At 50.4% G+C, this 26,950-nt stretch overlaps 11 protein-coding genes across 11 annotated transcripts; 8 read left to right on the top strand and 3 right to left on the bottom strand.

Annotated features, from left to right (window-relative positions):
• Positions 1–394: 394 nt before the first annotated feature.
• On the bottom strand, positions 395–3,506 carry PV06_05864 (calcium-translocating P-type ATPase, SERCA-type; the record flags this gene model as incomplete). The annotated part of the gene is made up of 2 exons (XM_016406914.1): positions 395–3,336; positions 3,389–3,506. The coding sequence occupies 2 exons, from the start codon at positions 3,504–3,506 to the stop codon at positions 395–397; spliced, it is 3,060 nt and encodes a 1,019-aa protein (XP_016262518.1).
• A 353-nt stretch (positions 3,507–3,859) lies between these two features.
• On the bottom strand, positions 3,860–5,757 carry PV06_05865 (uncharacterized protein). Its single transcript, XM_016406915.1, has 5 exons — positions 5,660–5,757; positions 4,752–5,596; positions 4,561–4,689; positions 4,383–4,498; positions 3,860–4,338 (listed from the first exon to the last, which is right to left on the bottom strand). Exons 1-5 carry the CDS (start codon positions 5,721–5,723, stop codon positions 3,966–3,968), a joined length of 1,527 nt encoding a protein of 508 aa, XP_016262519.1. The 5' UTR covers positions 5,724–5,757; the 3' UTR covers positions 3,860–3,965.
• Positions 5,758–5,907: 150 nt separating this feature from the next.
• Positions 5,908–7,381, top strand: PV06_05866 (uncharacterized protein). Its single transcript, XM_016406916.1, has 3 exons — positions 5,908–6,303; positions 6,450–7,021; positions 7,076–7,381. The coding sequence occupies exons 1-3, from the start codon at positions 6,179–6,181 to the stop codon at positions 7,288–7,290; spliced, it is 912 nt and encodes a 303-aa protein (XP_016262520.1). The 5' UTR covers positions 5,908–6,178; the 3' UTR covers positions 7,291–7,381.
• A 904-nt stretch (positions 7,382–8,285) lies between these two features.
• PV06_05867 (14-3-3 family protein epsilon) lies at positions 8,286–9,430 on the top strand (the record flags this gene model as incomplete). The annotated part of the gene is made up of 6 exons (XM_016406917.1): positions 8,286–8,297; positions 8,410–8,417; positions 8,471–8,549; positions 8,603–8,877; positions 8,929–9,016; positions 9,071–9,430. 6 exons carry the CDS (start codon positions 8,286–8,288, stop codon positions 9,428–9,430), a joined length of 822 nt encoding a protein of 273 aa, XP_016262521.1.
• A 712-nt stretch (positions 9,431–10,142) lies between these two features.
• Positions 10,143–11,932, top strand: PV06_05868 (uncharacterized protein; the record flags this gene model as incomplete). Its single annotated transcript, XM_016406918.1, has 3 exons — positions 10,143–10,316; positions 10,369–10,872; positions 10,958–11,932. The coding sequence occupies 3 exons, from the start codon at positions 10,143–10,145 to the stop codon at positions 11,930–11,932; spliced, it is 1,653 nt and encodes a 550-aa protein (XP_016262522.1).
• Positions 11,933–13,587: 1,655 nt separating this feature from the next.
• PV06_05869 (uncharacterized protein) lies at positions 13,588–15,843 on the top strand (the record flags this gene model as incomplete). The annotated part of the gene is made up of 2 exons (XM_016406919.1): positions 13,588–14,095; positions 14,181–15,843. The coding sequence occupies 2 exons, from the start codon at positions 13,588–13,590 to the stop codon at positions 15,818–15,820; spliced, it is 2,148 nt and encodes a 715-aa protein (XP_016262523.1). The 3' UTR covers positions 15,821–15,843.
• A 1,593-nt stretch (positions 15,844–17,436) lies between these two features.
• On the top strand, positions 17,437–18,729 carry PV06_05870 (uncharacterized protein). Its single transcript, XM_016406920.1, has 4 exons — positions 17,437–17,690; positions 17,798–17,854; positions 17,985–18,118; positions 18,197–18,729. Exons 1-4 carry the CDS (start codon positions 17,612–17,614, stop codon positions 18,527–18,529), a joined length of 603 nt encoding a protein of 200 aa, XP_016262524.1. The 5' UTR covers positions 17,437–17,611; the 3' UTR covers positions 18,530–18,729.
• Positions 18,250–19,744, bottom strand: PV06_05871 (uncharacterized protein). Its single transcript, XM_016406921.1, has one exon. The coding sequence runs from the start codon at positions 19,493–19,495 to the stop codon at positions 18,734–18,736; it is 762 nt and encodes a 253-aa protein (XP_016262525.1). The 5' UTR covers positions 19,496–19,744; the 3' UTR covers positions 18,250–18,733.
• A 477-nt stretch (positions 19,745–20,221) lies between these two features.
• PV06_05872 (uncharacterized protein) lies at positions 20,222–22,746 on the top strand (the record flags this gene model as incomplete). The annotated part of the gene is made up of 5 exons (XM_016406922.1): positions 20,222–20,245; positions 20,302–20,490; positions 20,555–21,090; positions 21,150–21,287; positions 21,339–22,746. 5 exons carry the CDS (start codon positions 20,222–20,224, stop codon positions 22,570–22,572), a joined length of 2,121 nt encoding a protein of 706 aa, XP_016262526.1. The 3' UTR covers positions 22,573–22,746.
• On the top strand, positions 22,730–25,197 carry PV06_05873 (uncharacterized protein). Its single transcript, XM_016406923.1, has one exon. The coding sequence runs from the start codon at positions 23,516–23,518 to the stop codon at positions 24,488–24,490; it is 975 nt and encodes a 324-aa protein (XP_016262527.1). The 5' UTR covers positions 22,730–23,515; the 3' UTR covers positions 24,491–25,197.
• Positions 25,198–25,366: 169 nt separating this feature from the next.
• On the top strand, positions 25,367–26,922 carry PV06_05874 (uncharacterized protein; the record flags this gene model as incomplete). The annotated part of the gene is made up of 6 exons (XM_016406924.1): positions 25,367–25,819; positions 25,876–25,924; positions 25,972–26,037; positions 26,094–26,248; positions 26,317–26,733; positions 26,786–26,922. Exons 1-6 carry the CDS (start codon positions 25,729–25,731, stop codon positions 26,920–26,922), a joined length of 915 nt encoding a protein of 304 aa, XP_016262528.1. The 5' UTR covers positions 25,367–25,728.
• Positions 26,923–26,950: the final 28 nt, after the last annotated feature.

Consider the following 26,950-nt stretch of genomic DNA (forward strand, 5'->3'; position numbering starts at 1 on the left):
CGGAGGAGGAGCAGCGAGTGGTATGGAGAGAGAACTTGCGGCTGTATAACGACAAGACAACAACAACAACAGCATCAGCAGTCCCAGGCTACAACATATGGTCCAGCCAATGTCTGTCCACACCTGTCCACGCGATGTGTTTATTAGTTTGTCATGTGTACATTACCTGAAAGGAGGGAGGGTCGCAGGCATGTGTTCTTCTTGCCATTGGAAATTGTCCGGAGATTATCCGTACAGCCTTGTCAACTCAGCCTTGTACTCCGGACGGGGTATTTGCTTAGATACGAGAATGTTGATGCTGTTTTTTCAATTTTTCCATCTAGCATACCGCTTCTATGTCTGAAGGGTTCTCTCTATCAAAAGTACAAACGCACTAGATTTCCCTACTACGTCTCTAATTTGCCTTGACCTTTCCATTGGCCACGGATCCATTTCCTTCGCTCTTGTGCGCCTCAACCGCTGCCTCGGTGTTGCTGATAAACATTGCTCTTTCCAATACCTTCAGTGCCTCGTCAATAAATATCACGGGTGCCGAGATCCAAAACACGGCTGACCACTCAGCCAAGTTGAGGGGCTCAATGGAGAACAAAGCCTGCAAAAATGGTGTGTATAAAATGGCAAAATGAAGTGCCATAGATAGACAAATTGCGTAGATCAGCTTCATATTCTTCCACAGGGGCATAGTGAGCAAAGACTCTGAGCTTGAAAGTGCGTTCATGGCGTTGAACATCTCAATGACCACTAGAATTGACAATGATATCGTCGATGCAGTGCGGTTAGTTATGGCGTTGGGTGCGAAGATGCCACAATCAACATTCGCATAGAGTGGGTTGATAGCCGAGCACTTGTGAAAGTTGCGTAACTGTGCGAAGGAGATATGGGGGCCCGAGGAATAAAACATAAACCACCACACATATCCGAACACAGTAGCCGCGCCAACATACGTGCCAACAACCATGTATCTGAAAAACAACCAGCCACTGACCAAAGGCTCATCGCGTTTGCGTGGAGACCTACGCATCACATCGTGGTCAGCTGGGTTGAAAGAGAGTGCAGTAGCTGGAAGACCATCAGTCACCAGATTGACCCAAAGTAGCTGTACAGGAATGAGCGCTTCTGGTAGACCCAATGCGGCGGTGAGGAAGATCGAAACCACTTCGCCGATGTTGCTGGAGATGAGGTACCGGATGAATTGCTGTGTGTTGGAATAGATCGTGCGGCCTTCCTCGATCGCAACTTCGATAGTAGCAAAGTTGTCGTCTGCGAGAACCATGTCTGCAGCGAGCTTGGCAACATCGGTACCCGTGCCCATGGCGACACCGATGTCTGATTTTTTGAGGGCTGGTGCATCATTAACACCGTCACCTGTCATGGCGACGACTTCACCAGCAGCTTGCAGCAGATCGACGAGTTTGGACTTGTGGGTTGGTTCTACTCGGGAGAAGAGGGATGCTGTCTTTGCAGCTTTGAGTTTCTCAGACTCACTCAGGGAATCAAACTGTCGACCTGTGTAGCTCTTGCCCCTGAGGTCCTCATCGTGTCCAAAAACACCGATCTGTTTACAGATCGTCTCGGCGGTGTTTTGGTTGTCGCCAGTGATGACGATGACACGAATGCCTGCCTCTCTGCACTTTTGAATGGATGCGGCAACTTCGGGACGTGGAGGATCGAGCATGCCAACCAAACCGATCAGCGTCATGTTCTGTTCAAGTTGGGAATATTCGCTGGTGCTCTTGGCACTATGAAGGAGCTTGTTGTCGCCGATGTTGTCGATGCTAGCAAGTGCAAGAACGCGGAGACCTTTGCGACCGTAGTCGACTACTTCTTCGGAAATGAGTGAGACGTGTTTCTTGTTCATTGGAGCTTTGCGACCATTCGAGCCAAGTAGGACATGCGAGCATCGTTCAAGGATGGACTCGGGGGCACCCTTAACAAGCAGCTTTTGTTGTTGACCACTGCCAACTGAGACAGACATGCTCTTACGGTCACGGGAGAACTCGTAGATGGCCTGCATCGGAAGCTTGCTTTCGTAGTACTTGCTGACAAAGTGCACTCTCTCAGCGCCAGACAGTGCACTCATGGTGCTGTTTGTAGCCGCATCATCAGTGCCGATCTTCTCAACCAATACACGAAGAGCGCCCTCTGTCGGTTCGCCGATGTTCTGGTATGTATTGGTCTTTGGATCGTAGGACAAATGAGACTCGTTGCATAGGGCGAGGACTTCCGACATCTGCTTCAGTGTGTCGGAGTCAACTGCTGCGTTCTGTAGTCTCTTACCGTTCTGAATGAGGTCGCCGATCGGAGCAAAAGTTGTACCCTTCACCTCAATCTCATCAAGGTCGTTACCATTTTCATTGAGGTAGACAACTTTCTCAACGCTCATCTGATTCGTGGTGAGTGTGCCGGTTTTATCAGAACAGATGACACTGCAGCTTCCCAGAGTCTCGACTGACGGTAGGCTTCGGACAATGGCGTTCTTTGCGGCCATCTTCCTTGTTCCCAAAGCGAGACAGGTTGTGATGACAACGGCTAGACCTTCTGGAATTGCTGCAACACCCAAAGAGACAGCAATCTTAAGGTAGTAGATTGCTCCCTTTGCCCAGCTACCGCCATGAGATGGGTCGTTGAAATGTTGAATATTGATAAGCCAGACGAGGATGCAGATCACCGTAATCACCTTCGCAAGAGTGTCGCCGAAATCGTTCAGTTTCTCCTTCAGCGGCGTCGGCTCTGATATTTGTGAGGTGATGCTTTCATGGATGTCACCAATTGCCGTAGAGCTTCCGGTAAGCACAACGACCGCGGAAGCATGTCCAGTGACAACAGTTGTCCCTGAGAAAAGCATATTGATCTGGTCCTGTTTCACAGCCTGTGCGTCTTTAACCGCCCTGCAGTCTTTGCTCACGCTTTCACTCTCGCCAGTCAAGATGGCTTGGTCAACCGCGAAACTGTTGCTGTGTATGGACACAAGTCGGCAATCAGCTGGGATGCGATCACCAATGGCCACTGTAACAATATCCCCGGGCACCAGGTCTTCAGCCTTGATCTTTTGGACTTGTCCATCTCGAAGGACTTTTGCTTCATTCGCAGAGTATTCCTGGAGGGCGGCGATGGCCTTCTCTGCACTGCTTTCCTGCGTGACACCTACAACAGCATTCAAGATGAGGATTGTCAAGATCACGACTGGGTCCACAAACGCCGTCCAGTCGTCCGACTCTTCGAACAGGGCAAGTACGAATGAAATCGCAGCAGAACCAAGTAGGATCAAGACCAGTTGGTCCTTGAATTGTTCGAGGACGAGTTGCCACAAAGGCGTGGGAGGATCTTCTGGTAAGGCTGTGTACTTTGTTAGCCTGCGCCCCTTGACTGGAAAGAGATCAACACCTACAATTGCTCCCATAGCGTTTTCGCGCCTCTACCACTTGATGTGAAGAGAGGCCCTTGGATTCAGCGACGTTGAAGTGCTTCAACACCTCAGACGTGGTGCGGACATAGGCCTGTTCCATTGTTGCAAAAAAAAGATGATTGTACTTGAGAAGGAAAGACTGGTTGACAACAGAATATTTAGACCAGGTTCACAGCCATCCAGCCAGTATCCATGCAACCCAGAGACACCTGTCTATCGTCCTGACAATGCGAGATCTAATAAATCTACTCGTACATTAATAAAAAGAGTGACTTGTAGTGACGCCCCACGTGTTGCAGACTGGACACCGTGGACTTTACTCCGTAGTTTTTGATCGAAAATTCCAGACGCCGACTGGCGCGCGCAGCCAAGGGAAGTGGCTGGTGCTTTGAAATCCCGTCATGAATCCTACGGATATTAATCCTTCAGGACAGATCGTCGCAACCTTCATTTCTATTGAGGACCTTTGCCTTGGAAGTCTGCAGGGCTAGATGACTGCTTGTACAAATTGAATTCGCCAATTCGAATACACCGTTATTGAAGATCTCCTTCTCAGTACCTACCCGACCAAAGAAGCCGCAAGCATGATGAGTCCACCAAGTCCATCCATACCAGAGCACCACTCTTCCCAGTTTGCATTGCTCCTAGATAACATGCCGATGTGATTGGACTTGTGCAGCATCGCCGCCTCATTGATGGAACAGTTCAGGTCTTGACCGACTCGAATCAGATCCCCTTTTGTTGTCAACCCAAAGGCAATGTTAATCCCTGGTTCTTGCTCGCTTTCTGTCTTCCACACCAACTCATCACCTGCTTCCCAGAGTTGCTTCCTTGCCGGCAATGGTGCGATGAGAAGGTCGCCTTCTAGTTCACACATTGCTGCAGGTTCGAAGTACACAAGTATATTAATGACTTGATACACCACGCATAATCTGATCCATTAGCATTCGTGTAGGTGAGCAGCCTGGGAACCTACCTCCGTGCGGATTCCTCAAAGATCCAGTCCTTCCAGCTCTGCGCCAAATCATAGTTGTGCGTCATCGACTGCTTCTGATATACCTCGCTGATGTGATTGAGGTGCTTAGATGTTGCCTTCACATCGCCATCAAAATCAAAGAAAGCTGAATAGTGAACGAAGCAGTCGAAAGACTTACTATGACTGTAGTAACCAGAATGAAGTCGATGTTATTGTGATCAGTCTCGCCTTCCTCTAGCCTCAAAAGAAGGTAAATTAGTTGGGCTTGCAGAGCACCAAGTGCTTGCCACTGATTGTACTTTGAATGCTGCCATCACCGTCAGTTCCTGGAGGTCTTTGCCTTGGAATTCCTGGACTCGATAAACCCACCTCATCACAAAATCGTTCACACTCGAGGCTTACATTCTTCCAGAACAACTCACGGCTGCCTTTGACCCCTGCACTGATCATATGGACCAGACTCATGCAATTATTCAGAGCCTTCAGATCATCACTACCGGTTGTAGAAGAAACTGTGCCTGGATGTATAAAGGGCGGAAGAGAACCATGACGCATCATCATCAACGGATACGATTTGAGAATGTGAAGAATCAGGCCGGCCGTCCTTTGTGTCGCGACTTTCCTTTTGGGTCGATGAACAAGCAATCGGACAGAGTAAGATGGAGCAGAAGGTATCGATGGATGCGGTGAAATCAAATATTGTTGTATTTGACTTGAGCAATCGTTCAGAACTCCCGGCTGGTGAAAGAGCCAGGATGTTGACGATGCTGGACTCGAGTATTGGAAAGTATTGTCGTTCTTCGGTAAGCTCAGAAAGTTGAAATCGATACTTGTATCATCCCAAGGGAGAGATTGAGTTCCCAGGCTGGCGAATTCTGAGTCTTCGAAGTTTGACGCATTATCAAAAATCATCTCCCTGCCGTTGCTCCCTGGTTGATGGCCATGATAATGGAGAGGTTGAGACTCTAAGAGGGAAGTAGACTTGCGTTGACGGGTTGGAGCATCAACATGGTTTTGTTTTGTTGCGCCAGCATCTCTGGAGGTGGTTGCTGGGTAATGACAATCGGTGGCTTTAAGACTGCACCTTGAGCATTGCGGTCGTTTGGTGTCGCACCGCGCCTTGGCTTTTATACACGAGGAACAAGATCGAGATCGTATATTGTTAATATTGTTTCGAGACCGACAATAATATCGGTGCCTCTTCAGAGTCGCCTCTAAAGTTACCCTGATCAGCATGTCATGTGCATCTTGAGGGACGTGATGGGAGTATGACTTACCCCTGTCGAATGGTTTGTTGCATTGCTCGCACCGCAGAACGGTCTCTACATCTGCTCGATACATCTCAAAATAGGTCACAATAGGTTAATTGGAAGCGTATAGTCGATACAAAAATGTAGGATACTATTTTGTTGCTCTGTGCTCGCATTTGTCAGCGCAACCATGCATGTGGCTCTCTGACGGAGCGGGACATTTTGTACCGGAGAAGGAATGCCCAAAGCATTTCTTGTTAGCAGTACTGTGCTGTTCATAGAAAGGAACATTTTGTAGCTACAAAACTATTTTACTTGCATACGATTGATCAGCATCATTGTCACATACCTTGATGCAAAACCCGTCGATCGGTGTGCGACGCAACAAACATCGAAATGGCAATTTGCACTCTTCTACCGCAGCAGGGGAGGTGCCCATGTCGAGAACTCATGCATGTATAAAACCGACCGCTGGCCACTCGAAAACATGGCTTTTTCCACTCGGAATCAATATCATCCAATACAGCAAGACTTCTAACACTCACAATGGCTGCTCCTTTCCCATCTCCAACTTCAAAGTGGCACTCGGACACATACCCGTCTTTGTCTCCTACACGCCCGGAGCTTTCAGCTAAAGGAAAGACCGTGTTAATCACAGGGGGCGGCACTGGGTAAGTTTAGTCAACCTCCACCACAGATGACTGGCTATTGGTGTTGCTGTCAGACGTGCCAGGACCCTATTCAAGGCGGACGACTCCCTCTTTTTGCTCTTGCGTGTCGGCCAGACGGATGTTTATAATTACTGACACCTTTGTAGCATTGGTGCCGAGACTGCTCGTTACTTTGCGGCAGCCGGGGCGCCGAGAATCGCCATCCTTGGTAGAAGAAAGCAACCCCTTCTCGAGACCAAGGCCGATATCGAGGATCGGTTCTCGGGCGTTGAGGTGTTCATCGCCCCTACCGATGTCACCAGCAAGAGTGAAGTTGACGCTGCATTCAAGAGCTTTATCGGAGAAGGAGAATTGAATGTTCTGGTCCATGGCGCGGCAAACGTTGGTCCTCTTGATGGTACTGACGCAGTCGAGGCTGGCGCATTCTTAGAGAGCATCCAACTTAACCTTCGGGGGTCATTGTTCGTTGCGCAGGCTTTCCTTCGCCATGCATCTAAAGATGCAGTAGCAATTGAGGTCAACTCATCTGCAGCACATGTGAACTTCGTCCCCAAGTTTGCTGCGTATAGCGTTGCAAAGCTGGCTCAATATCGACTCTGGGATACAGTGGCCTTTGCAAATCCGGAAATGAGCGTTTTTCATGTTCAGCCGGGCGTCGTAGATACCGACATGAATAAATCTGCCGGAGGCGTTCAAGCCACTGGAATCGAAGATCAAGGCGAGTCAACTGACAATCTGCATCTTACATATGACAAGACTGACACTAGTCTAGTGGCTTTACCAGCCAGCTTTCACGTTTGGCTGGCGAGTCCAGAAGCACGTTTCTTGAAGGGCAAGTTTTTGTGGTCAAACTGGGACGTTGATGAGCTCAAGTCGCGGGAGGAACAAATTGCAACAAGCACTCAGTTCAACATTGATCTTGTAGGTTGGCCATTCGGCGAGTCCGCTTACAAGTTTCAGACCACCAGCAAGCTTTGGACGGAGTAAATTGTAGGCCGAGTGGATGGCTGAATCCATGAAATTCGAAGCTAGAATTATATCTAGAGGGAGAAGCCATAGTGGAAAATATGAAAAACTGTGTTTGTTTACCTATCTGTAGTACAGAACGATGCTCTTGAGGTGATTCCGAGCCTTGTCTAGTAGCGACGGAAAAGGCGTCAACCAGTTGCGGAGGCTCAATTGGGCCTTGCGAAATAAAACGTCACCGGGATACGTGGCTTCTCTTTAGGTGGCACGTGAAAGTCAGCAATGCCAACGTGCCACAGGCGAGTGTTGATTACCGCAAAGGGAATAAAAGTGGTAGTCAATGGCAACTCCGGGTAAAGAGTGTACGTGGCTGTGTACCTTGTTGTGCGAGGTTCCGGCTCTGATTGGAAGTCCTTGCTCGCTGTACCTTGGGTAGGCATTCAGGCATGGTTTGCTTGGGCGGTCGAAGAGGAATGGACTTGGAGCAAGGGAGTCTGAAACTGATGAGGCATCCACTGGACCAGATAGTCAAAAATTTAGGGTCATAATGCCACTTACCACTCAGGGCCCTTCTAGGCGCCGCATTGGTACGGTCGTGAAACGTCAGGCCAAAGTACAACAACTGCAATCTTTGAGTGGTACAGGACGTTGGGTCAGAGTGGCAGAAGGGCCAACGTGTGGAGGATTGTTAGGCTTGACAAGTCAGAGAAATAGATTGTACAATAGGGTGTTTGTGTGTGTGTGAGAGAGAGAGAGCCAAAGTGAGGCACTTGAATCTGGGCTAGTCTGGATTCTACTTGCAAGCAGCTGCGCTTCCCTCTAAGCCCCATTCAATCGTGCACTCAATCACTCACTCACTTACAGTTCCAACTGCATCCATTTCCATTTCCATCACCAGACAAAGTCAACTCCTCCTTCAATTTCCATCCCACAAACCATTCCAACACCAATCCTATCTCAATTCTCGTCTTCATCCCATCTCTCATTCCTTGCTCAACGATTCCGTCACCTGCACAATGGCCACTGATGTGAGTATCTCTGCCTGCTACCTCCGAGCTGGAGCCTCAGCTGCTTTCGTCCAACCTTACTATTAAATTCCTCATTGATAAGACACCATGCTGACTTGGTTGCGATTTATAGCGTGAAAGGTATATGAGAATTCCTCCAACCCGCCCTCACATCCTTTCTAACAATACATCAGTAAAACATTTCTCGCGCGGCTCTGCGAGCAGGCCGAACGCTACGATGAGATGGTTTCGTACATGAAAGAGGTTGCAAACGTGGGTTTACATGGAGAATTGCATCAAGGTTTCCCATATCTGACATGACTTAGATGGGCGGCGAGCTCTCTGTTGACGAACGAAATCTCCTTTCCGTTGCCTACAAGAACGTGGTCGGAACCCGACGTGCTTCCTGGCGCATCATCTCCTCCATCGAACAGAAGGAGGAATCCAAGGGCTCAGAGAAGCACGTCGGTATCATCCGTGAGTATCGTCAAAAGATCGAGACCGAACTCGAGAAAGTCTGCCAAGATGTCCTCGATGTTCTGGACAAGGCTCTCATTCCAAAGGCCGAATCTGGAGAGTCCAAGGTCTTCTACCACAAGATGTAGGTTTTTGACAGAAACGCCATTGGAATATGTCTAACGGACGACAACAGGAAGGGAGACTATCATCGATACCTCGCTGAGTTCGCCTCTGGTGAAAAACGCAAGGTTGCTGCCACCGCCGCCCACGAGGCTTACAAGGTATGCTTGTCGTGCTCCGCGCAAGGACAAAACCCCATCTAACCTTGTAACTAGAATGCCACCGATGTCGCACAAACTGAGCTCACTCCAACACATCCCATCCGTCTTGGCCTCGCGCTCAACTTCAGTGTCTTCTACTATGAGATTTTGAATTCTCCTGACCGCGCTTGCCATCTCGCCAAACAAGCTTTCGACGATGCCATTGCCGAGCTTGACTCGCTCTCTGAGGAGTCGTACCGCGACAGCACCCTCATCATGCAATTGCTCCGAGACAACCTGACATTGTGGACATCATCTGACGGTGGTGAAGGCGAGGCCGGCCCAGCGGGTGAGGCGTCCAAAGAAGAGAAGCCTGCGGAAGCTGCTCCACCAGCTGAAGGTGCTGAGAAGACAGAGGCTGCCCCTGCTTCTTAGATTGACAATACGAGAGGAACGGTGCATTCCCCTCGACATCTGTCGACTCTCGCCTAATGATTCGTGATATTTTTCGGCAGGGTTGTTACTGAAATGGCAGGACTTGCACTGCAGGCTTGTGAGCAGGATTTCTCGGGTTTAGCACTGGATGGCGTGTGAAGTGATTTGTTCCAAGGCCAGATACAGGCAAAGCAAGCAATCCCTGAAGACCAGGGTCAAATTTCCCCCAACACTACCATTCCCCTCTATGTCGAAAGAAATCGTTGTTTATTGTTTTTTCGTCCCCTACGATACCACATAGCCTTAGCTCTGGCGGACTGATGAGTGGCTTAGCAAGCGTGGAAGGTCCCAAATGACACTCGCGTTACCATTATCTCGATTTCTCTCGTCGATGTATTGTCCTTTTCTGCTGTTTCCCTGTGCTAATCAGGCTGACATTGAAAGTGAGATGCCACACGTGACACCAAATGTGACCCCAGCGGGAAATCCAAGCGGAAGTCAATGACACTCGAAGATCATGACCCATTCCTGTTGGTGGCTTGCGCCAGCACCAAAGCCAAAGTCGTTTTCTACCTCTTGTCTTTGTTTGTGCAATTGATTTGTTCGGCTTTCTTATGCTTCAGCAGATTGTTGGACCCCTTTGCACGATGATGGTTACAACTCCCGAGTAGTCTCGCTATTCGACTTGACGAATCCACCGCCTTAGCTAAGCATGGCTCTGGGGATCCTGGAACCCGGGGTCGAACACGTCCCCGGCACAGTCTACGTCTACGAGTCAGAGCAACGACATGCCGACCTATTGGAGACTGCTCGACATTTGAAGAGAGACAAAACAGGTCGCATCATCTTGGTACCTCAGCCGTCAAATGACCCAAACGACCCATTAGTGAGTCTCACTCCGTCTTAACACGCTGGCTGCGCAGGACTAATGACCCTAGAATTGGCCTCTTTGGCAGCGCGACTGCATCCTTGGGATCCTCTGTTTCGTATCGTGCCTTGCGACTACTGCCTCCCCATTGCTCGCCGCAGACTCGGTGACGATCGCCCTCATATTCAAGAGGACTTTTCAAGATGCTGCCTTGCTCACAGCGTACCATCTGGTCGGGGTTGGTGTCGCTGGATGGTTGTTTGTCGCATCGGCCAGAGTATGGGGGAAGAGACATCTCTTCTTACTGGGGGCTCTCCTGATGATTGCGACTTCTGCGTGGGGTGGTTCTACACACACAAACCATAACTATGCGAGCCTGCTGTGGAGTCGTGTTTTTCAAGGAGTTGCATTGGCACCCTTTGAAGCACTTGTCAATGCTTGCGTCGGCGATCTCTATTTCGTTCACGAGCGCGGTGTGCGCATGGCCATTACAAACACCTGTCTCTTTGGAGGAGCGTTCTTGACGCCGGTCTTTGTTGGTATGATCTCGGCACATATCGGCTGGGAGTGGAGTGTATGTCTTCATCTACAACGTTTCTGTATCTGTTTTACATGGCCTTGTTTGTGTTTGGTGTGCAAGCTGACATGAGTGCTCATAGTTTTACTTACTGGCTATCTTCATGGCCCCCGGTCTCTTGCTGATATTTTTCTTTGTGCCTGAGACGGCATATCGACGAGCACATGCGCTCGACCTCGACATTCTGGCTGAGGACTCGTCAAGGGAGTCTCTTACACATCCGCAGAATGGCGCCACGCCAGAAAACGAAGAGAAGACTCTGCACTCAATGACGGTAACAGAAACCCCTGGCAGAAAAGTGTCCTACGTCCAGACGCTCATGCCGTTCAACGGGCGCAAAACCAACGAATCGTTCTTCCGACTCCTGCTTAGGCCGTTTCCGCTATTTCTTCACCCAGCGGTCGCGTGGGCATGCCTCATTCAAGGCGTCATCATTGGATGGACAGTCATGGTGGGAGTCATCTTGTCACTCATCTTTTTGGGTCCACCGCTCTTCTTCAACGAAGAACGCGCCGGCAAGATGTACACGAGCGCATTTATCGGGAGCATGCTCGGCCTGCTGCTTGCAGGGTTGTATAGCGAACTTGTCACGAGGTTCATGATCCGTCTGAACAAGGGAAAGTATGAACCCGAGTTCCGCATCCTGCTGGTCATTCCTACGTTGGTGTTCTCTGCCATAGGACTCTATGGGTTTGGGATCACGGCGAACGACGTGAAAAGATATGGCTGGATTGTGCCCGAGGTTTTCCTCGCTTTTATCATCATCAGCATGGTGATGGGTGCAATTGCCTCGGCGCAGTATCTTCTCGATGCGCATCGGGAGCTTGCCGTCGAAGCATTCACGAATCTGCTCATTTTCAAAAACATCTTCTCTTTTGTCCTGGCTTACAATGCATACAACTGGGTTTTTGCGATCCGGATCAACAATTTATTTATTATTTTCGCCAGCATCGAAGTGGCGCTATGTTTGCTCAGTGTGCCAATGTATGTCTTTGGCAAGAAGAATCGGGAGTTTTTCCATCGGCACGATATTCTCAAGATGACCAAGTTAAGATAATGAAGATGAGCCTATGAGCTAGTTTCGTCCACGGACGACTTGATGATTTCAATATCTTGATTCCAGGTAGCTTGGGTAGAAGAGCATAGCCACGTACATAATAATATGCTTACTCCTTGTGGCATGATCTATTCCTTCCTCTACGGGGTACCGATACAGTATGTGCTTTATCAGTAGTTTATCAGTACGGAGGATCGGATACAAGGGACTTTGTGAGAGCCTCGATTCGATCAGGGGGTCGAACACGATCATCACAGCCTTATTCGACATTCCATATTTTTAAGATTAGGGTCTTGGCCTTTTGGCCTCTGGCAAGCCACCTTTTGCTCTGAAACTGCTGATCAGATGTTTGCAGAGGTGTCTTGACTGATTGATGGAGTATTTTGTCAACGAGACAAGAAGATTCTACCGGTGTTGTCATTATTCCGAGTCAGTGCCACTGGGCTGGTGTGCTGGACTTGCTGAGGCACGAGCAGAGTACGGCGTATGTCAAAATCCTTTGTACCTACATACTGTACTCTCCGCAGCAGAGATTCATGATTTGACGAGCGGGCTGGCGCGTATCAAATTGGAACTCCGGACGCGGTTTCAAACTCGTGCCTGTTGTCGCCTGGCCTGGCCTGGCCTACGGACTACGGGTGTTTAAAAAAGGGTCGCAAAATTCGCTAACATCATCACCATCACCACCACCACCACCACCACCACCACCACCACCACCAGCTCCCCCGGTCCCTCCTTCGAAATCAAAAATCAACGAGGCGCGATCTCTAATTGACTGGTCTCAGTGTGATTCGCGTGGCGAAGGGCCGTGTGCGTTGGTCCAGTCGTGGTCGTGCTCGTCTCGCCCGCGCGGTTCGGAAATTAGATCGTGTGGTGAATTGAAGATCTCAGGAGAAACCCACGCGGCGCCCGCGGCCACTTTTACTTGTATGGAGTACGAGTCACTCCGTACGGTTATGCTTTGCTTTTGCTTTGCCTCCCGCCTGGCCCCCCCTAAAATTACAGAGGATGAAGAGGAGAGAAAAACAAGAGTGTGTTTGTGTGTTTGAGTGAGACTCGTAATCTTGATCTCGAAATCGACGAATTGACGTCAACTATCGTGGAAACTTTTTCGACTGTCTCTGTTGGTCCGAGTTTATGTTTTCTTCTTCGCCTTTTCTCTTACTCCGTATTCTCTTGGGACTTGCCAAACGTGGAACTTCGGTAAACAAGTGACAAGTGGACGGACCAACTACGAGTTATCACAAATGACGAACACAGCACAAACACAAAAATTCAATTGTTGTATTTCTATAAACTGCATGCCTTCTTCATAGGGAACAAGGAAACCGGGTAATCATCATCGCATCTGTCTCCAGACGAAAGTGGGAAGAAAACGACACATTTACCGAGTAAGGACGATAAGCTTCTACCGAAGTAATGGTGGAGATCGCAACGAGGAGGGGGTTTTTTTAATTTATTATTTACCGACAACTAGCATTACGGAGATCTTCGTGTGACAGACACCAAAAGACATACACCCGTAACTGGTTCCTGGGGGCAGTTCATTGATCTAACCCGTATCTGGTCGGTCGGTTGGATTACGAAAAAAAAGGACGACATCGACGACTCGTCCCGAAGTGGACAGGGGAAATAAGGTAGTGCGTGGCGCAGAGATGAGTGCGACGGCAACTACGACAACGACGATGACAACAGCAACAGCAGCAGCAGGGATGGCGGCCGCGACGACATCGACATCACAAACAACAGAGGAGCTGACGCCGAGCACGTTATGCATGGCATGCCAGTCAATCTTCAGAAATGATACGATGCGAAGTGACTCGGGCGAGGTTGCGCACCACGATCTCGAGGCTCTGGCGGCACGAGCGTCAAAGTGCCATTTATGCCTGACTGTGTTCATGAGCATCGACCCCGAAGCGTATCGAAATTTCAGACGAGGCTCGAGTCAAGAGAGTATAGGATTTGCATGGATCAGCCCGATCGCACGAGACCAAGCACGCCTTAAATTTCGGTATGTGAGGCCTGGAGGGGTGGATCGAGAGAGTTCAAACGGAAGCAATGCGAGTTTGAGTCTGCGCTCGACGCTGGTGGGCGGAGGAGACAATCCCGTCGATAAGGGAGAGGCGGTGTTGGTTGTCGAGTTAATATTAATGAATCCGAAATGTAAGTGCCCCAGGATGAAGGAACCCTACCTCTTCTGGCTGGGAGTACGTACAAGTCACTGACACGAGACTTTGTTCATCCGCAGATGCCGTCGAACCAGGCGTGCGCACCATCGATGCGCGAAGCATAAGTACAGCATCCAGCGAGAGTTTCGATTTAGCCCGGCAATGGATCCAGGACTGCATGTTCAACCACATGAGATGTTCCGTGTCGGAGATCAACGCCGCATGGAAACCAACACACCTACTCGACGTCACTGTCCGAGGAGCCAAGGGCGCCCCGGGAGTCAAACTCGTCGACGGCATGTTTCTGGACCCGTTGAGCGAGTACGTCACGCTCAGTCACTGCTGGGGCTCGTCCAAGCCGATCCGTCTGCACAAGGGCACGCTCTCGGCACTGCGCCAGGGCGTCAGCGTGTCCAGCCTACCCAAGACGTTCGCCGAGGCGGCCGTGACGACGGAGCGGCTCGGGTTCCGGTACCTCTGGATCGACGCGCTGTGCATCATGCACGACAACGAGGCCGCGGTGCTCAAGGATATCAGCCAGATGCACAAGGTGTACAGCGAGGCGTCGCTCAACATCGCCGCGACGAGTTCGCGCGGCGACGCCAGCGGACTGATCTACACGCGCAACGTGACCGCGCTGCACCCGTGCGTCGTCGAGGTCAAGGGCATGGGCGTCGACGACGGCATGTACAAGATCCTCCGGTCCACGCTGTGGCACGACCTGGTCGACTCGAGTCCGCTGAACAAGCGCGCCTGGGCTTTCCAGGAGCGGTGCCTGGCCAAGCGCACGCTGCACTTCACGAGGAACGAGCTGCTCTGGGAGTGCCAACAGATGTGCTGCAGCGAGGTGTTCCCCAAGGGGCTGCCGGCCAACTCGGGCCCGCCGAGCAGCCGTGAGAACGTCGAGTTCTTCAACAAGCGCATCCACCACCAGCGGCACGGCAACTGGCACCACCTGGTCAAGATGTACAGTCCCAAGCGGATGACGTACAGCACGGACAAACTGCTCGCCATCGGCGGGCTGGCGAAACAGTACATGGCCCGCAACCGGCTGCGGGAAGAGGACTACCTGGCCGGGATGTGGAAGTCGCACTTGCCCCACGCGCTCCTGTGGCGGGTCGAGCACGGTCGCCGGCCGGCCAAGTACAGGGCGCCGACGTGGGCGTGGGCCTCGATCGACGGCGAGGTCAAGTACCCCGAACCCGCGCAGAACTCTCGGGACACGTGCGTCGAGGTGATCGACCTGGACATGCGGTACAAGGCGGACAACTTTGGCCTGGTCGAGGGCGGGAGGATGAAGGTGCGAGGCTTCATGGCGCGGGGCCTGTTGAGGCGCACGCACGACTACTGGGGCCAGACTCCTTGCGTGATCCAGTGCACCAAGGCCCAGGTCGAGCTCGAGTCGGCGAGTTTCGATGACCGCCTGCCGAAACTGTCCGAGGCGTCGGGCATGCTGACCGAGATGCTCGAGGTTTATCTGTTGCCGGTGATCGACGTGGTCGACCGCGTCGAAGGTTTGTTGCTCTGTGCCACGATGAAGAGGGGCGAGTTCAGACGGATAGGTGCGTTTGACGTGTCGAGGTACGACCAGATCAATTGGGACCGGTTCAGGAGTGTGATGAAGGGAGAGGCCGAGATGAACAATTACGAAGAGAGGTTGGACCATACGAACGGGTATTGGTTCGCGAGCGATTACACCTATACTATCAATGTGATATAAAGAGAGGTGGAGATGGGGGGGAGACAGCGAGACGAACCGCGAAGACGACGAGAGACATGAATGATAGGATGGAGATGATGGTGTTTCATACGGCTGGCAGGATACCTAGGTACTCCGTACATACGGGGGATATGGCGTATATTGGAATGTCTAGAAGGCTGGGGATATATCGGGTTCGAACGAACGATTTTTTGTGGAATCTCGTTCGTTTCCTTCCACCCCTCTCCCTTTCCTTTTCAAAAGGGATGATGCTCGATCGAGGATGGCTTGCGAGGGATATGTCTAGGGGCTAGGCTTTTAGGTGATACCTCGCTCAGAAGGGGGTTTGATGGGTTACGATGGATCTATACTCCGTACCTCGGTGTATATTAATGTTGACGATGAATCGTGTACTTGACAGGTCCTGTGGATATGTTTTGCCGTTCTACGGAGTATCCGTAGGTCGTGCCAGGCTTGTTGTATTTTCTTGTTGGACTACTTTGTCGTGTCCAGATTAAAACATGTCTCACAAGTGCGGTCTGTACAATGACAAGGTTACTCGTCGCCTCCTACGCAGCACACAATAGAATGTCAAGTGAGTGGTCTGAGACGGTCTTGTGTTCCCATGACGCCAATCAGTTTCCTATACTGTAAGTACGCAGTACAGAGTGTGGATGATGATGGATGACTTCGCATTGTCACCTCGTAGGTCGTAGAGACGACGTGGGGATCAATCGAGATTCCCAATATTCACGTATTGTAATCGAACTGTGGACATGTCTACTGAGTCAGAGATGTTGCATTGCAAATGAGATCGACTTGGGTATGAGGCCAACTATCACATCTTTCATTTTGAGCCTCGGCTTGTAATGTACTCAAGCTCCAATATTCTTTACTTATTGGTTGCACTCACTCACAGGCACAAGTCACAGAAAGAGAATAGTACAGTAGGTACTTCGTAGAGAGCCACTTTTTTTTTTCTCCAGCCCCCCCCCCCCCCATAGCCCATATTTTCTCCACGGGCCCGGCTAAAAATGGTCCCAAGAGGGCGGGGGAGAGATGATCCCGATCCCAGTCTTTTCTTCTTCATCTCTTGTCTCCCGCGTCGCGCCACCACCCGATTGAATCGTTGTCCCATGACGATCTCAGAAGTATGGCATCTCAAAAACCATCACGAGTACGGGGTACAAGTTGCGGGTTACGATGGCCGTCTTTGTTTTCTTCTCTGTCTGTAGACAACACTCAAAGATACACTTTGACTTGGACAGTACAGATCACAGGGTTCGTGAAGTACTACCTGCCTGGCTTTTCTCTAAGTCCAAGATGTCCAAAGTAAATTCTTTCCCAAACATGTCATTGCATTTTGCCGACGATCTATACCAGTAGCTTCGCAACGCGTTCCTAATTGAGCGAAAGAAGTACAACATTTGCTACTGGTAGTACTGTAGCTGTAGGTATTTTACCTAGGTACCTACCATGAGACATGTGCTACATATCTATTTGCAGGTACAATCATGATGGGAGACGTACTGTAGTAAAAGACTTAAAAAGGCTTTCCAACAAGGTCTATGCTTCTTTATTTTCCTTTTTCTTTTCTTCTCCTCCTTCACCACTCATACAAGAGTTACGAGTATCAAAAGTGACCCCTCCAACCACTTTAAGAAATAGTCTGAACTCTACTCATCCGACCATCTTTGTACATATATTTTTGAGTCTAGGAAAACTCAATCTCCTCTCTCTCTACCTTTACCTCTACCTTTGTCTCTACTCTTTGTTTACATATTGTGAACGCGCATCATCCACGACACAAAGATGCGTCTCGAACTCCTCACCTTCACCGCCGTCTTGGCCGGTTGTGTCTCTGCTCAATCGAGTCCATCGATCCCTGCTTGTGAGTAGACGCCGCTGCCCCCCATGTACGAGTACGGGTACCAGTGCTAGTACTTTCGTCACCTTATCCTAGACATAACTAACACTCGACTGTTTCTATCCCGACAGGTGCAAATACATGTATCACCGACGCTCTGCCGGCTTCCTGCAACTTGGACCCATCATGTACGTTTCTAGCTCAGTATCTACCCAAAACAAAACCCACCTACGATCCTACGTATCCAGACACAAAAAAGGGAGAAATGTTACTTGAAAGAGGTTCATTCTGACGATCAAACCAAAAAAACACCTGCAGGCATCTGTACCACCAAATCCTTCATTACGGACATCAGTTGCTGTATCTACAAGAGCTGCGATGCTAGCGATCAACAGGCCGCACTCGCCTATGCGCATTCCATCTGCGACCCTGTAGGAGGTTCAACATTATTGGTACGTTGCCACATTGGGCCAATTTGCTATGCACATATGTCCTCTCGTGATTGCTAACGGTGTTTTCGTTTGTAACAGCCCGCCTCTGCCGGTTGCACCGCAAATTCCACCTCGCCCGCAACCAGTGGTAGTTCCAGTGGCGGCACTGCAGCAGCCACCGCCAGCGCCAGCGCCACCGGTAGCAGCGCCTCGGCAGCTTCGTCTTCAGTCTCCTCCGCCATGAGCAGCGCCTCTGCCTCCGCCAGTGCCGCCGCATCCTCCGCGTCCGCAGGCCAGGGTAGCGCTACCTCCAGTGCCAGCGCCGCCGCAACGTCGGCCGCAGGTAACGCTGCAGATGGACGAATGAGTGTGCAGGGTGTGGGATTGGGTGTTGTGGGTGCAGCCCTGCTTGGGCTCGCTGCGCTGCTGTAAAGGGTGACCGAAAGGGGACGCGGTCTCGAGAATACCACATGCAGGCTGGTGAAAGTGGATGCGGGATCCTGGAGTGACTTGGAAATTTTGCTGTCGAAAGATATTTCCACCTAATCACCCCCTCAGTCGTCATTGCCACTGTCAATGTGAAGCAATTGTAAAGTCTTCGGAGTCTCAAATCGGAATTTGATGTGTGCGAGTAAATCATTCATCTTCCTCCTCCATGGCTCTCCTCCTTGCCAGTAGTTTACCAACCTCCCTCCCTTCATCTTTCACCGTGGTCCACAGATAACCCCAGAACAGCATATTTGCCAGACCGACGGTAAAGGTGACGCGGTTCGCAAGGAGGTCAGAGATGGTATAATTCTCTGATGTCGTTGATGTTACACCGGAATGGAACATGTAGATCCAGAACACCAGTGCCGACGAACCAACGACGTGAAGACCGGCCAGTGTAAGCCAACGCGACTGCGCCGTGAGCAGGGTGTAAAGTTCTTCAGCCAGGCGAGCAGAGCTTACTGCCGGTGGGGGAGTTGTGCCCTGTTGTTTGCCTGCTCTTGTTCTTGTTGTTGTGCTTGTAGGTTCGGACGGAGCGAGGCTCAGGGTCAAGTCGCCGGCGAAGATGAACTGCATGAGAGCGTAGGCGACGAGTAAGACGGCCACGACGGCGAAGAGTTCTCGTTCGGCCGTCGTCCCCGTGAGGGCCGGGATGGTACCGGGACCGCGGGCAGGGTTCTTCAGCAAGGCCGGTGGTCGGAAGCCAGATTCTCCTTTTCGGTGATGATGATCAGAGGGATGCAAAGGATCGGGGGCGTAGTCTGGAGAGCGGATGAACATGGACTCGCCCAAAGCCCAGATCGGGACTGAAGATACGAGCTTCCATGGCGAGGTCAGGAGGTAGTAGGAGAACAAAACCAGGGTGAGGGAGTGTGTCCGGACAAGGAGGGTGGAAGAAAGCAGTGGCATCTTTTTGGGTCTCCGTCTGTCGATCTGAACCTAGACGAGTAAAAATATAATTCTTCCTCAACGAGTACACGGAATGTGTTGAACTGTGTCTGTGCTTGCAGGGAGGTGTTTGCTGGTCGCTGTTTAATCTGTGGGTATCTCACGAGATATAATCCGAAATTACATTGCGGAAAGTCTTCAGTCACGGTAAGGAGCAAACATATTCAAAGTCAATTGGGACTCCAAGGAATGAATAAACTGTGACCATAATATAATGATACAATTACACTGACAAAGATCTTTCTATAACAGTAGGTTCTACGGAGTACTGAGGTCAAAATTTAATCCTGTACTGACCAAATTCAGAAGTCTTCATAGACGACACCACTCTTCACGTGCTTGCCAAGCTCAAAATTAGGGAGTCCTTGCATAGCCTGTAGAGAGGCCTCCGTTTGTCGGTCGGCTTCGTCGATGTCCGAGATGTCACAAGGGATTCATTGAGCCTACGCTTTCATTGAACCAGCCACTGCCTAAACGAGTCAAAGATATGCCATCTTCTATACCCTCTACTTCGCCTCATACTTCGAAAAAGAACAAAGCGATCAATGCGTGCATCGAGTGCTACCGGCGAAAACAGAAGGTCTATCATATTCATACTATGCCAACGATTTTCTAGCACCTGACTCTGGTATAGTGCGATCGCAAGCAGCCTTGCAGTAATTGCGTCAGCCGGAACGTTACTTATAAATGTCATTACAGCGACTCAAGAATGTAGGTGGCGGCGCGGAGATGATTGCTGGTCCTTCGCCTCAGACACGGATGACCAGCTAACCCTACGATACTTTAGACCTTCTGATAGACCAGACACTACAGGACAGGCAATTGGAACTCGCAATGTACAAGAACCAGCACCACCAGATGGAAGGCTTGATATCAATGCAGCAGTAGAGTCACCGGCGGCCGATCTAGGCTACTCGTCTACTGCCGGAAGTAATGCCTTGGTCGATTTCAAACGGGTACGTGTTGTACCTATTCAAGCAAAGGACCCCTCTCAGTCTGTTGTCATCTGATAAAAACCAGCTTGTCCACGAAGAAAATGGGCTGCACGCCGTTTCGACAGCTCACAGTCACTCAAGTCGTCAGCCTGAAGCATCCACCATGCCAAGTGCGGCCAATGTCCGACTTCCTTCTAAGATGGCCATAAACAAGCTGGTGGAGGTTTTCTTCATCGATGTCAACTGGCAGTATTTCATCCTCGAAAAGCTATACTTTGATTCCTTACTTACCTGCTGGTACGGAACCAATGTCAAGACCTTGTCGCACCTCAGCCATGAAGAACTCGAGAGAGAGCTTTACTATTTTCCTGCATTGTTGTTTCAGGTTTTGGGCCTTGCGATACAGTTCCTATCACTCAAATCACCTGTCTGGGAATTCCTGACGCAGGCTGATATGGCTTTGTGTCATAAATACAGCGATATTGGTGCGGAGCTGATGACACAGGCCCAGAGACACAATGTGGCTCTCACAACGGTTCAAGCGGATTTTCTAAGGGCATCATGGTTGAAGAATATTGGAAAGGGCGTAGAAGCTTGGCATAGCATAGGGAGTGCAATCCGGTCGAGCTGCTCAGAATTGATCCCTATGTCTGAAAACTGGTAAAACTGATAGGCTCCAGATCCGCACAAGAGCTCGAGCTTCATCGTCACGAAGATTTCTACAAACATGCTTCGAGCAGCCCTGGAATAACACTTAGTCGCGTGTGGTATGAAGAGTATAAACGCCGGCTATGGATGAACTTGTGTACATGGGACACGTGAGTTTCTTCGATGTTGTCAAGCTGTAGCTGGATTCTAATGCAGACCAGTTTAACCGCAATGATTCTTGGTCGCCCAAGGGCTATCCATCCTGACGATTGCGATGTGGAGGAACCAAGTGAGTGCAATATCCCACAGAATCCAACCATCTGTGTCCCAGGGACTCAGGAACTTATTGGGGAACGGGACAAGCCCAACCCTGTCTCCAGCAACCTATTCCTGTACCGGCTCTCGAATATTTGGCATACTGCGAAAGCACAGAAAGCCGATAGGTCTCCTTCAACGGATTACTCCGTTGTTGAACGACTTCATGACCAGGTGAACATCATCATGGACCGGCTGCCACTGACGCTTCGGCATGGCAACCCTGACTTATCGTGGGACGATCAATATCCATACCTACGCCAGCAGAGAGAGGATGTTCTCACCAAGGCCAATCTAATGTTAGTGGCATTGCACCGTCCACACATAAAGTACCGGGCCGAGAGCCGGCGCGCTGCATTACAAGCTTCGATCGTGATATTAGACTCACAGCACCGAGCATTCATAATGGCCAGTCCACACCAATACAAGTTCTTTGGTCTGTCCTTCTACACCATCGACGCATCGCTATTGCTTTCGGTCGTAACGGCCAGGTATCTACCACAAAATGACAACGAGGTTATGATGAAGATCGATTTTGTCCTGCAACAAGCTATGAACAGATTGAGTGCAATGCACTCATACAGTCCAATAGCACGCTCTGGTCTCACTATCCTCAGCCAGTGTTACCATGTCCTACAGCAGCGCTTGGAGTTCAACGCTGCAACATTGTATCTTCCAACGGCCACGGCCACGGAACTTGGAAATTTCGGACCAGAGTTTGGAGTTGATGCGGTGAAAGATAGCTTGTCCGAACAGCGACGACATTTGCCGCGCAAACAAGCTCAAGAACATAATCAGCAAGAGCCAGAAGTGTGTGCTCCAATATTTTCCTCTACAGGATCCTCCGCATCGAGTCGTCCAATTTCAGACGAACCAAATTCTTCACAAAGCGATTGGACATTTGACGCGAGTGCGGATGCAAGAACAATGTCTACAACTACATTTCAGCCGTCTCAACAGCTTGATCCGTCGATTACTGACTTTGACGAGACGTACTGGCTGAGCTTGATAAATGATGTATCCGACCTGACGAATACAGATCCGACGGAGGCTGTCGAAATAGGCCAAAGCGTTGAAGCAGCCTCCGTGGAGAACAATGTTGTTTGGGATCAAATCCAGTTTAGTGAACCAAGCACCTAAATGATCGCGATTGGCTCGAATCTTGGAAGATCTGTCAATTGTCTTTTGTTAGCTGGGAAGGGGCATTGACACTGAGATCAAAGTTCGGTTGATGAGCATCATTGGTGGCATACACGACTATCCATCGGATCGGTTTCAATGATCTATACTGTCTATTCATGTATCTCATCCGGCACCGTTGTCTGCCTTGGGCTAGTCCGAAGCTTCGAAGGATCGAAAAACCAAGGGTGGTCACACTGGTTATGATCCGGGCAACGGCGCAAGTCCTTTGATGAAAGGGAACAGCGCGCTCTCTCTCGGGTTCGAGAATATTGTATATACGCAATGTCCGGACAGCTCTCCGCGAACGGACCCCCTACTGACTCTCATCAAATGCAGAGCGCTCACGGCAAACGGGAAATCTCTTCGTTTCGTTAATCAGTGGCTTCGGTGTGAGGCTCTTTCGCCCTTTGCCCCTCACGACGGAACCCAAGGAGTTGTGCAGACTTATCCCGCAGATCTCGGGCCATCAAGTTTACAGCTTACTATTGAGCACCAGCCACATCGAGGCATGATGCTATTTCTCTACTGGACGATGATTATGGCATTGGATCACTCTGCCATAACATCGTCGACAATCGTCACATCAAACGATCCGAGAGTTTCAACGACTGGTGATCCGTGAAGAAGCGTGAGCGATTTAGTATCTGATCAAGACCTCACCAGGTCAGCAGCTGTAGTAGCTAATCCTAAGTCCGAGTCGTTGATCCGAAGAGCTAGTCCGAAGCGCTAATCCGAAGAGCTAATCCGCGATGAGCTAGTCCGAGAAGTGACTATACCCTCTATATAGTTGGAAGTATACCTATTCGACTCCCCCCTCGATAGCATCTCTGTTTCCCTTTCTACCCCTTCGCAGCAAGCTCACCATCAGTTGATCCTGAAACACACCACACCAGCAAAAACCATGACTGGCATTTCGAAAGAACGGATGCAAACCGCCCAGGCGCAGGAAAGGACCATCTCGGCAGAGGATCACGACAAGGTCAAGGCGCTGGCAGGCATGGTCAAGATGCCCCGGAGCTTCATCTTTAAGAACCCCGACGAGTACGGCATGAAGGGATGGTACGACATTTCCATCAAGTCGGATGATGGGACGCCGCTCGAGGCGTGGTACATTCCGGCTCGTGGCGGCGAGAGTGATCGGCTGGTCATCTTCAACCACGCGTTGCCCATGTGCCGGGCTGGCTACCCGGGCCACATGGGCCCGCCGTGGAGCGATTTCATCGAGCCAGTCGAGATTGACTTTGTCGTGCAGTACAAACACCTGACCGACGCAGGTTACAACGTCTTGACGTACGACCTTCGCAACCACGGCCAGAGCGGCGCGGCCAACGGGGGAGTGTCAGGTATCGGCCAGTGGGAGTGGCGCGACTGCGTCGGCGTAAAAAGCTTCGTTGACACACACCCGCGCCTCGGCCGCATGAAAAAGGCCTTGTTCAGTCAGTGCCTGGGTGGCATTTCGCAGTACGCAGCCATCACCAAGCGGCCCGAGCTGTTTGACGACATCCGCTGCATGTGTAGCCCCCTCGTGCCCAACATGTCGGCGGTCTTTTCCAAGCTGTCCGGGCCCCAGGGCATCAGCCAGTACCAGGAACTCATCGACCTGGAACTCCTCAAGCTGGGAGGTTTCCCCGCCTCCGACATGTCGGGCAAGTTGTGGGCGCCCAACGTCAAGCTCCCCGTTCTCATGTGGCAGGTCCACGACGACGCCATCATCGAGAATCCGTCCGACGCCCAGAGTACCTTTGACGCCCTGGCCAGCCGCGACAAGGAACTTTACTGGATCGAGGGCACGACGAAACGCTTCGAGGACGGCTACAACTGGTTCGGCCGCCACCCCGAAAAGGCGCTGTCCTTTTTGAAAAAGTATATGGATTAGAACCAATCCTTTTCTTTTTCGTGCGCACGCTTTGCGCAATGCCGGCAGAGGGCTGTTGCGAAAGGTGAAACACGACCGGGAACATGTTTTTGAACCACCAAAATTCATGTAGCAGAGCCATTGGAGGTGATGTGACGGCCACGTCGAGTTGCAATGATGCTGTAATGCCTAGGAGTGTGTCAATTCACAAGTCTATCTCTTTACCTAGAGCCATTCGATTCATTTTTGATGAATATCGAAACGATAGAACAAGTATCCGTGACGACCGGGCTTACACTCCTTCCAAAACTCGAGGGGCATGGTAACTAGTATAGCATATACCCTTCCGGCACAGGTGGACATTACAGGCTTCACAGTCTGTGAAAATGTTGCGGCCGTCGGATTTAGCCTCCAAAGACCTCTGTTCATTGCCTGTTAGTCGTTGCAATGGTCGACGACCTTTTCCATGGCATTCCTGAGGCATTTTCGCTCCCCAGGCGCAATAGGACCGGGTTACTAGTCTAGTCAATTGGTGATGAGTGCCTCGCAAGACTAGTTGGCGAATGAGAGCCTTCTCAAATCGGTCATGGCCGTGATGACTAGCATGGACAAACCTATCATGTTGAGCGAGTTCAAATTCTATAGGAATTGACTAGACAAACATCGAATAGTCAATAGTTTCTATTTCAATATATTCTGGGGTTCGGTTGCGGCCGTCATACGGTCCACTACCTTATTAGTCTCCTCGATCTTCTTGGCTCGCCGACTCTCCACGAGTTTCCCCAAACCAAAGTTCAGCGACATGGTCAGTATATTTCGAGTCGCAGCGTTCGAGTCACCCTTCTCGGACCGAACCTTCGGTCTTCCCTGAGGGATACCAGCAAAACACATATTTGATGTCTGTGTCTGTGTCCCCTCGTTAACCTGGATTTTTTCGTCTGAACCTCGGCATTCGTACTCCAGTAGGTTGCGGGCCTTAAACACGATCTGGGTACTAGATTTATGCCTGACAAACGAGTACGCAACGACCGACGAGAAAGTCTTACAGGACGAGTGATTCGTTGTATCAGCACTAGTCCAGGTGGGCACAAAATACGAGGTGGAGGTGCAGGCCGAAGAATCCCTTATTTACCACAGTTCTCCGAGTGTCGTAAACAGCGAGTGCATACATACTGGTCATCCCATTCTACTTCGAGGCGCGAGTACTATCACCAAGACCTACACTATACAGACTACACATACTTATACCGTAAAACACCATGAAGCCATATACCGACGAAGGCCCCATCAATTGTGATGTTGACATTGACACCACTAACGTCAAAGGGAAAACGGCCATTGTGACTGGAGGTAGAATACGATTGAAACTGGCCGTGATTCTTTTGCTGACACATTGTTGTTATTAGGGTCCAACGGCATTGGCGAGGCTTACGTTCGTGCTCTGTCGAAAGCAGGGTGTGTACTCCTACATCGAACGGACTGATGTACTGAATATTGTCCAGAGCATTTGTCGTCATTGCTGATGTCGCCGAAGGGGATGGCGAGAAATTATGCAAGGAACTTGGCAGGTTAGCTACGAGTTTTCCGTCGAGCAAGACAAATTCATTCATTAATCCTGTCTCAGCTCGGTCCGTTTTGTAAAATGCGATGTATCAAGCTGGGCAAACCAAGTGGCTACTTTCAAGGAGGCCGCCGCATCGTCGCCCTCTGGGCGGATTGATATCGTCCTTGCCAATGCGGGAATCGGAGGACCACCAGATACGATCTTCTCTACCAAAGGTAAGCAGAAAGAAGTTGAAACAAATCTACCGCTGTACAAAATACTGACAAGGTGGACAACTGAATAGTGGAGGATGCAGAGCCAGAAGAACCTAAGCTGAAGATACTGACCGTCAACCTCACCGGTGCTCTCTACACGGTCAAACTTGCCCTCCACTACTTTCGTCGACAGAATGCATCGAACAAGGGCACTGACCTCGACCAAGTACTGATCCTGCAAGGGAGTCTGGCCGGATTTATTCAACTTCCTGAAGCTGTCGAGTACGTGGCTTCTAAATGGGGCCTACGTGGGACATTCAGAACCTTGCGTGTGACGGAGTTTCAACACAATATTCGAGTGTGTTACATTGCACCCAGCTTTGTACACACCAAAATAGTCAACGACGAACTTGTCCAGCTTTTGGAAAAGGGCAACATTGAATGGGCGACAGTTGAGGATGCAGCTGAAGCTGTGATGAGGATTGTGACTGACCCTGGTGTCCAAGGTGAGTAGTCCCAGAGTGACCTATGTGAGGGTTTGAAGCTGAACAACATCAGGTCGGGCACTGGCCATTGCGCCTCGCAGCTTGGCCCCTCGTGGCTATTTCGACTTGTGCGACGATGACAAGGAAGGGTCACCCGTATATCCCCTGATAGACGCATCTCTGGGAAGGATGGGTCTCGGACGACATTGAAACCTTACAACAGGAAGGCCATGCGTGT

Source organism: Exophiala oligosperma (genome assembly GCF_000835515.1).
Source record: "Exophiala oligosperma strain CBS 72588 unplaced genomic scaffold supercont1.5, whole genome shotgun sequence".
Classification (NCBI taxonomy): domain Eukaryota; kingdom Fungi; phylum Ascomycota; class Eurotiomycetes; order Chaetothyriales; family Herpotrichiellaceae; genus Exophiala; species Exophiala oligosperma.

Bases quoted from the DNA above. Each gene is read 5' to 3' on its own strand.
- PV06_05870 (XM_016406920.1), top strand. From the start codon at position 17,612: ATGCGTCTCGAACTCCTCACCTTCACCGCCGTCTTGGCCGGTTGTGTC. The intron at 17,855-17,984 runs GTACGTTTCTAG...AAACACCTGCAG, and splicing joins CTGCAACTTGGACCCATCAT to GCATCTGTACCACCAAATCC. The intron at 18,119-18,196 runs GTACGTTGCCAC...CGTTTGTAACAG, and splicing joins TAGGAGGTTCAACATTATTG to CCCGCCTCTGCCGGTTGCAC.
- PV06_05866 (XM_016406916.1), top strand. From the start codon at position 6,179: ATGGCTGCTCCTTTCCCATCTCCAACTTCAAAGTGGCACTCGGACACA. The intron at 6,304-6,449 runs GTAAGTTTAGTC...ACACCTTTGTAG, and splicing joins ATCACAGGGGGCGGCACTGG to CATTGGTGCCGAGACTGCTC. The intron at 7,022-7,075 runs GCGAGTCAACTG...ACACTAGTCTAG, and splicing joins CACTGGAATCGAAGATCAAG to TGGCTTTACCAGCCAGCTTT.
- PV06_05865 (XM_016406915.1), bottom strand. From the start codon at position 5,723: ATGTATCGAGCAGATGTAGAGACCGTTCTGCGGTGCGAGCAATGCAAC. The intron at 5,597-5,659 runs GTAAGTCATACT...GGGTAACTTTAG, and splicing joins CAACAAACCATTCGACAGGG to AGGCGACTCTGAAGAGGCAC. The intron at 4,499-4,560 runs GTAAGTCTTTCG...GGCGATGTGAAG, and splicing joins TTCTGGTTACTACAGTCATA to GCAACATCTAAGCACCTCAA.
- PV06_05873 (XM_016406923.1), top strand. From the start codon at position 23,516: ATGACTGGCATTTCGAAAGAACGGATGCAAACCGCCCAGGCGCAGGAA.
- PV06_05871 (XM_016406921.1), bottom strand. From the start codon at position 19,495: ATGCCACTGCTTTCTTCCACCCTCCTTGTCCGGACACACTCCCTCACC.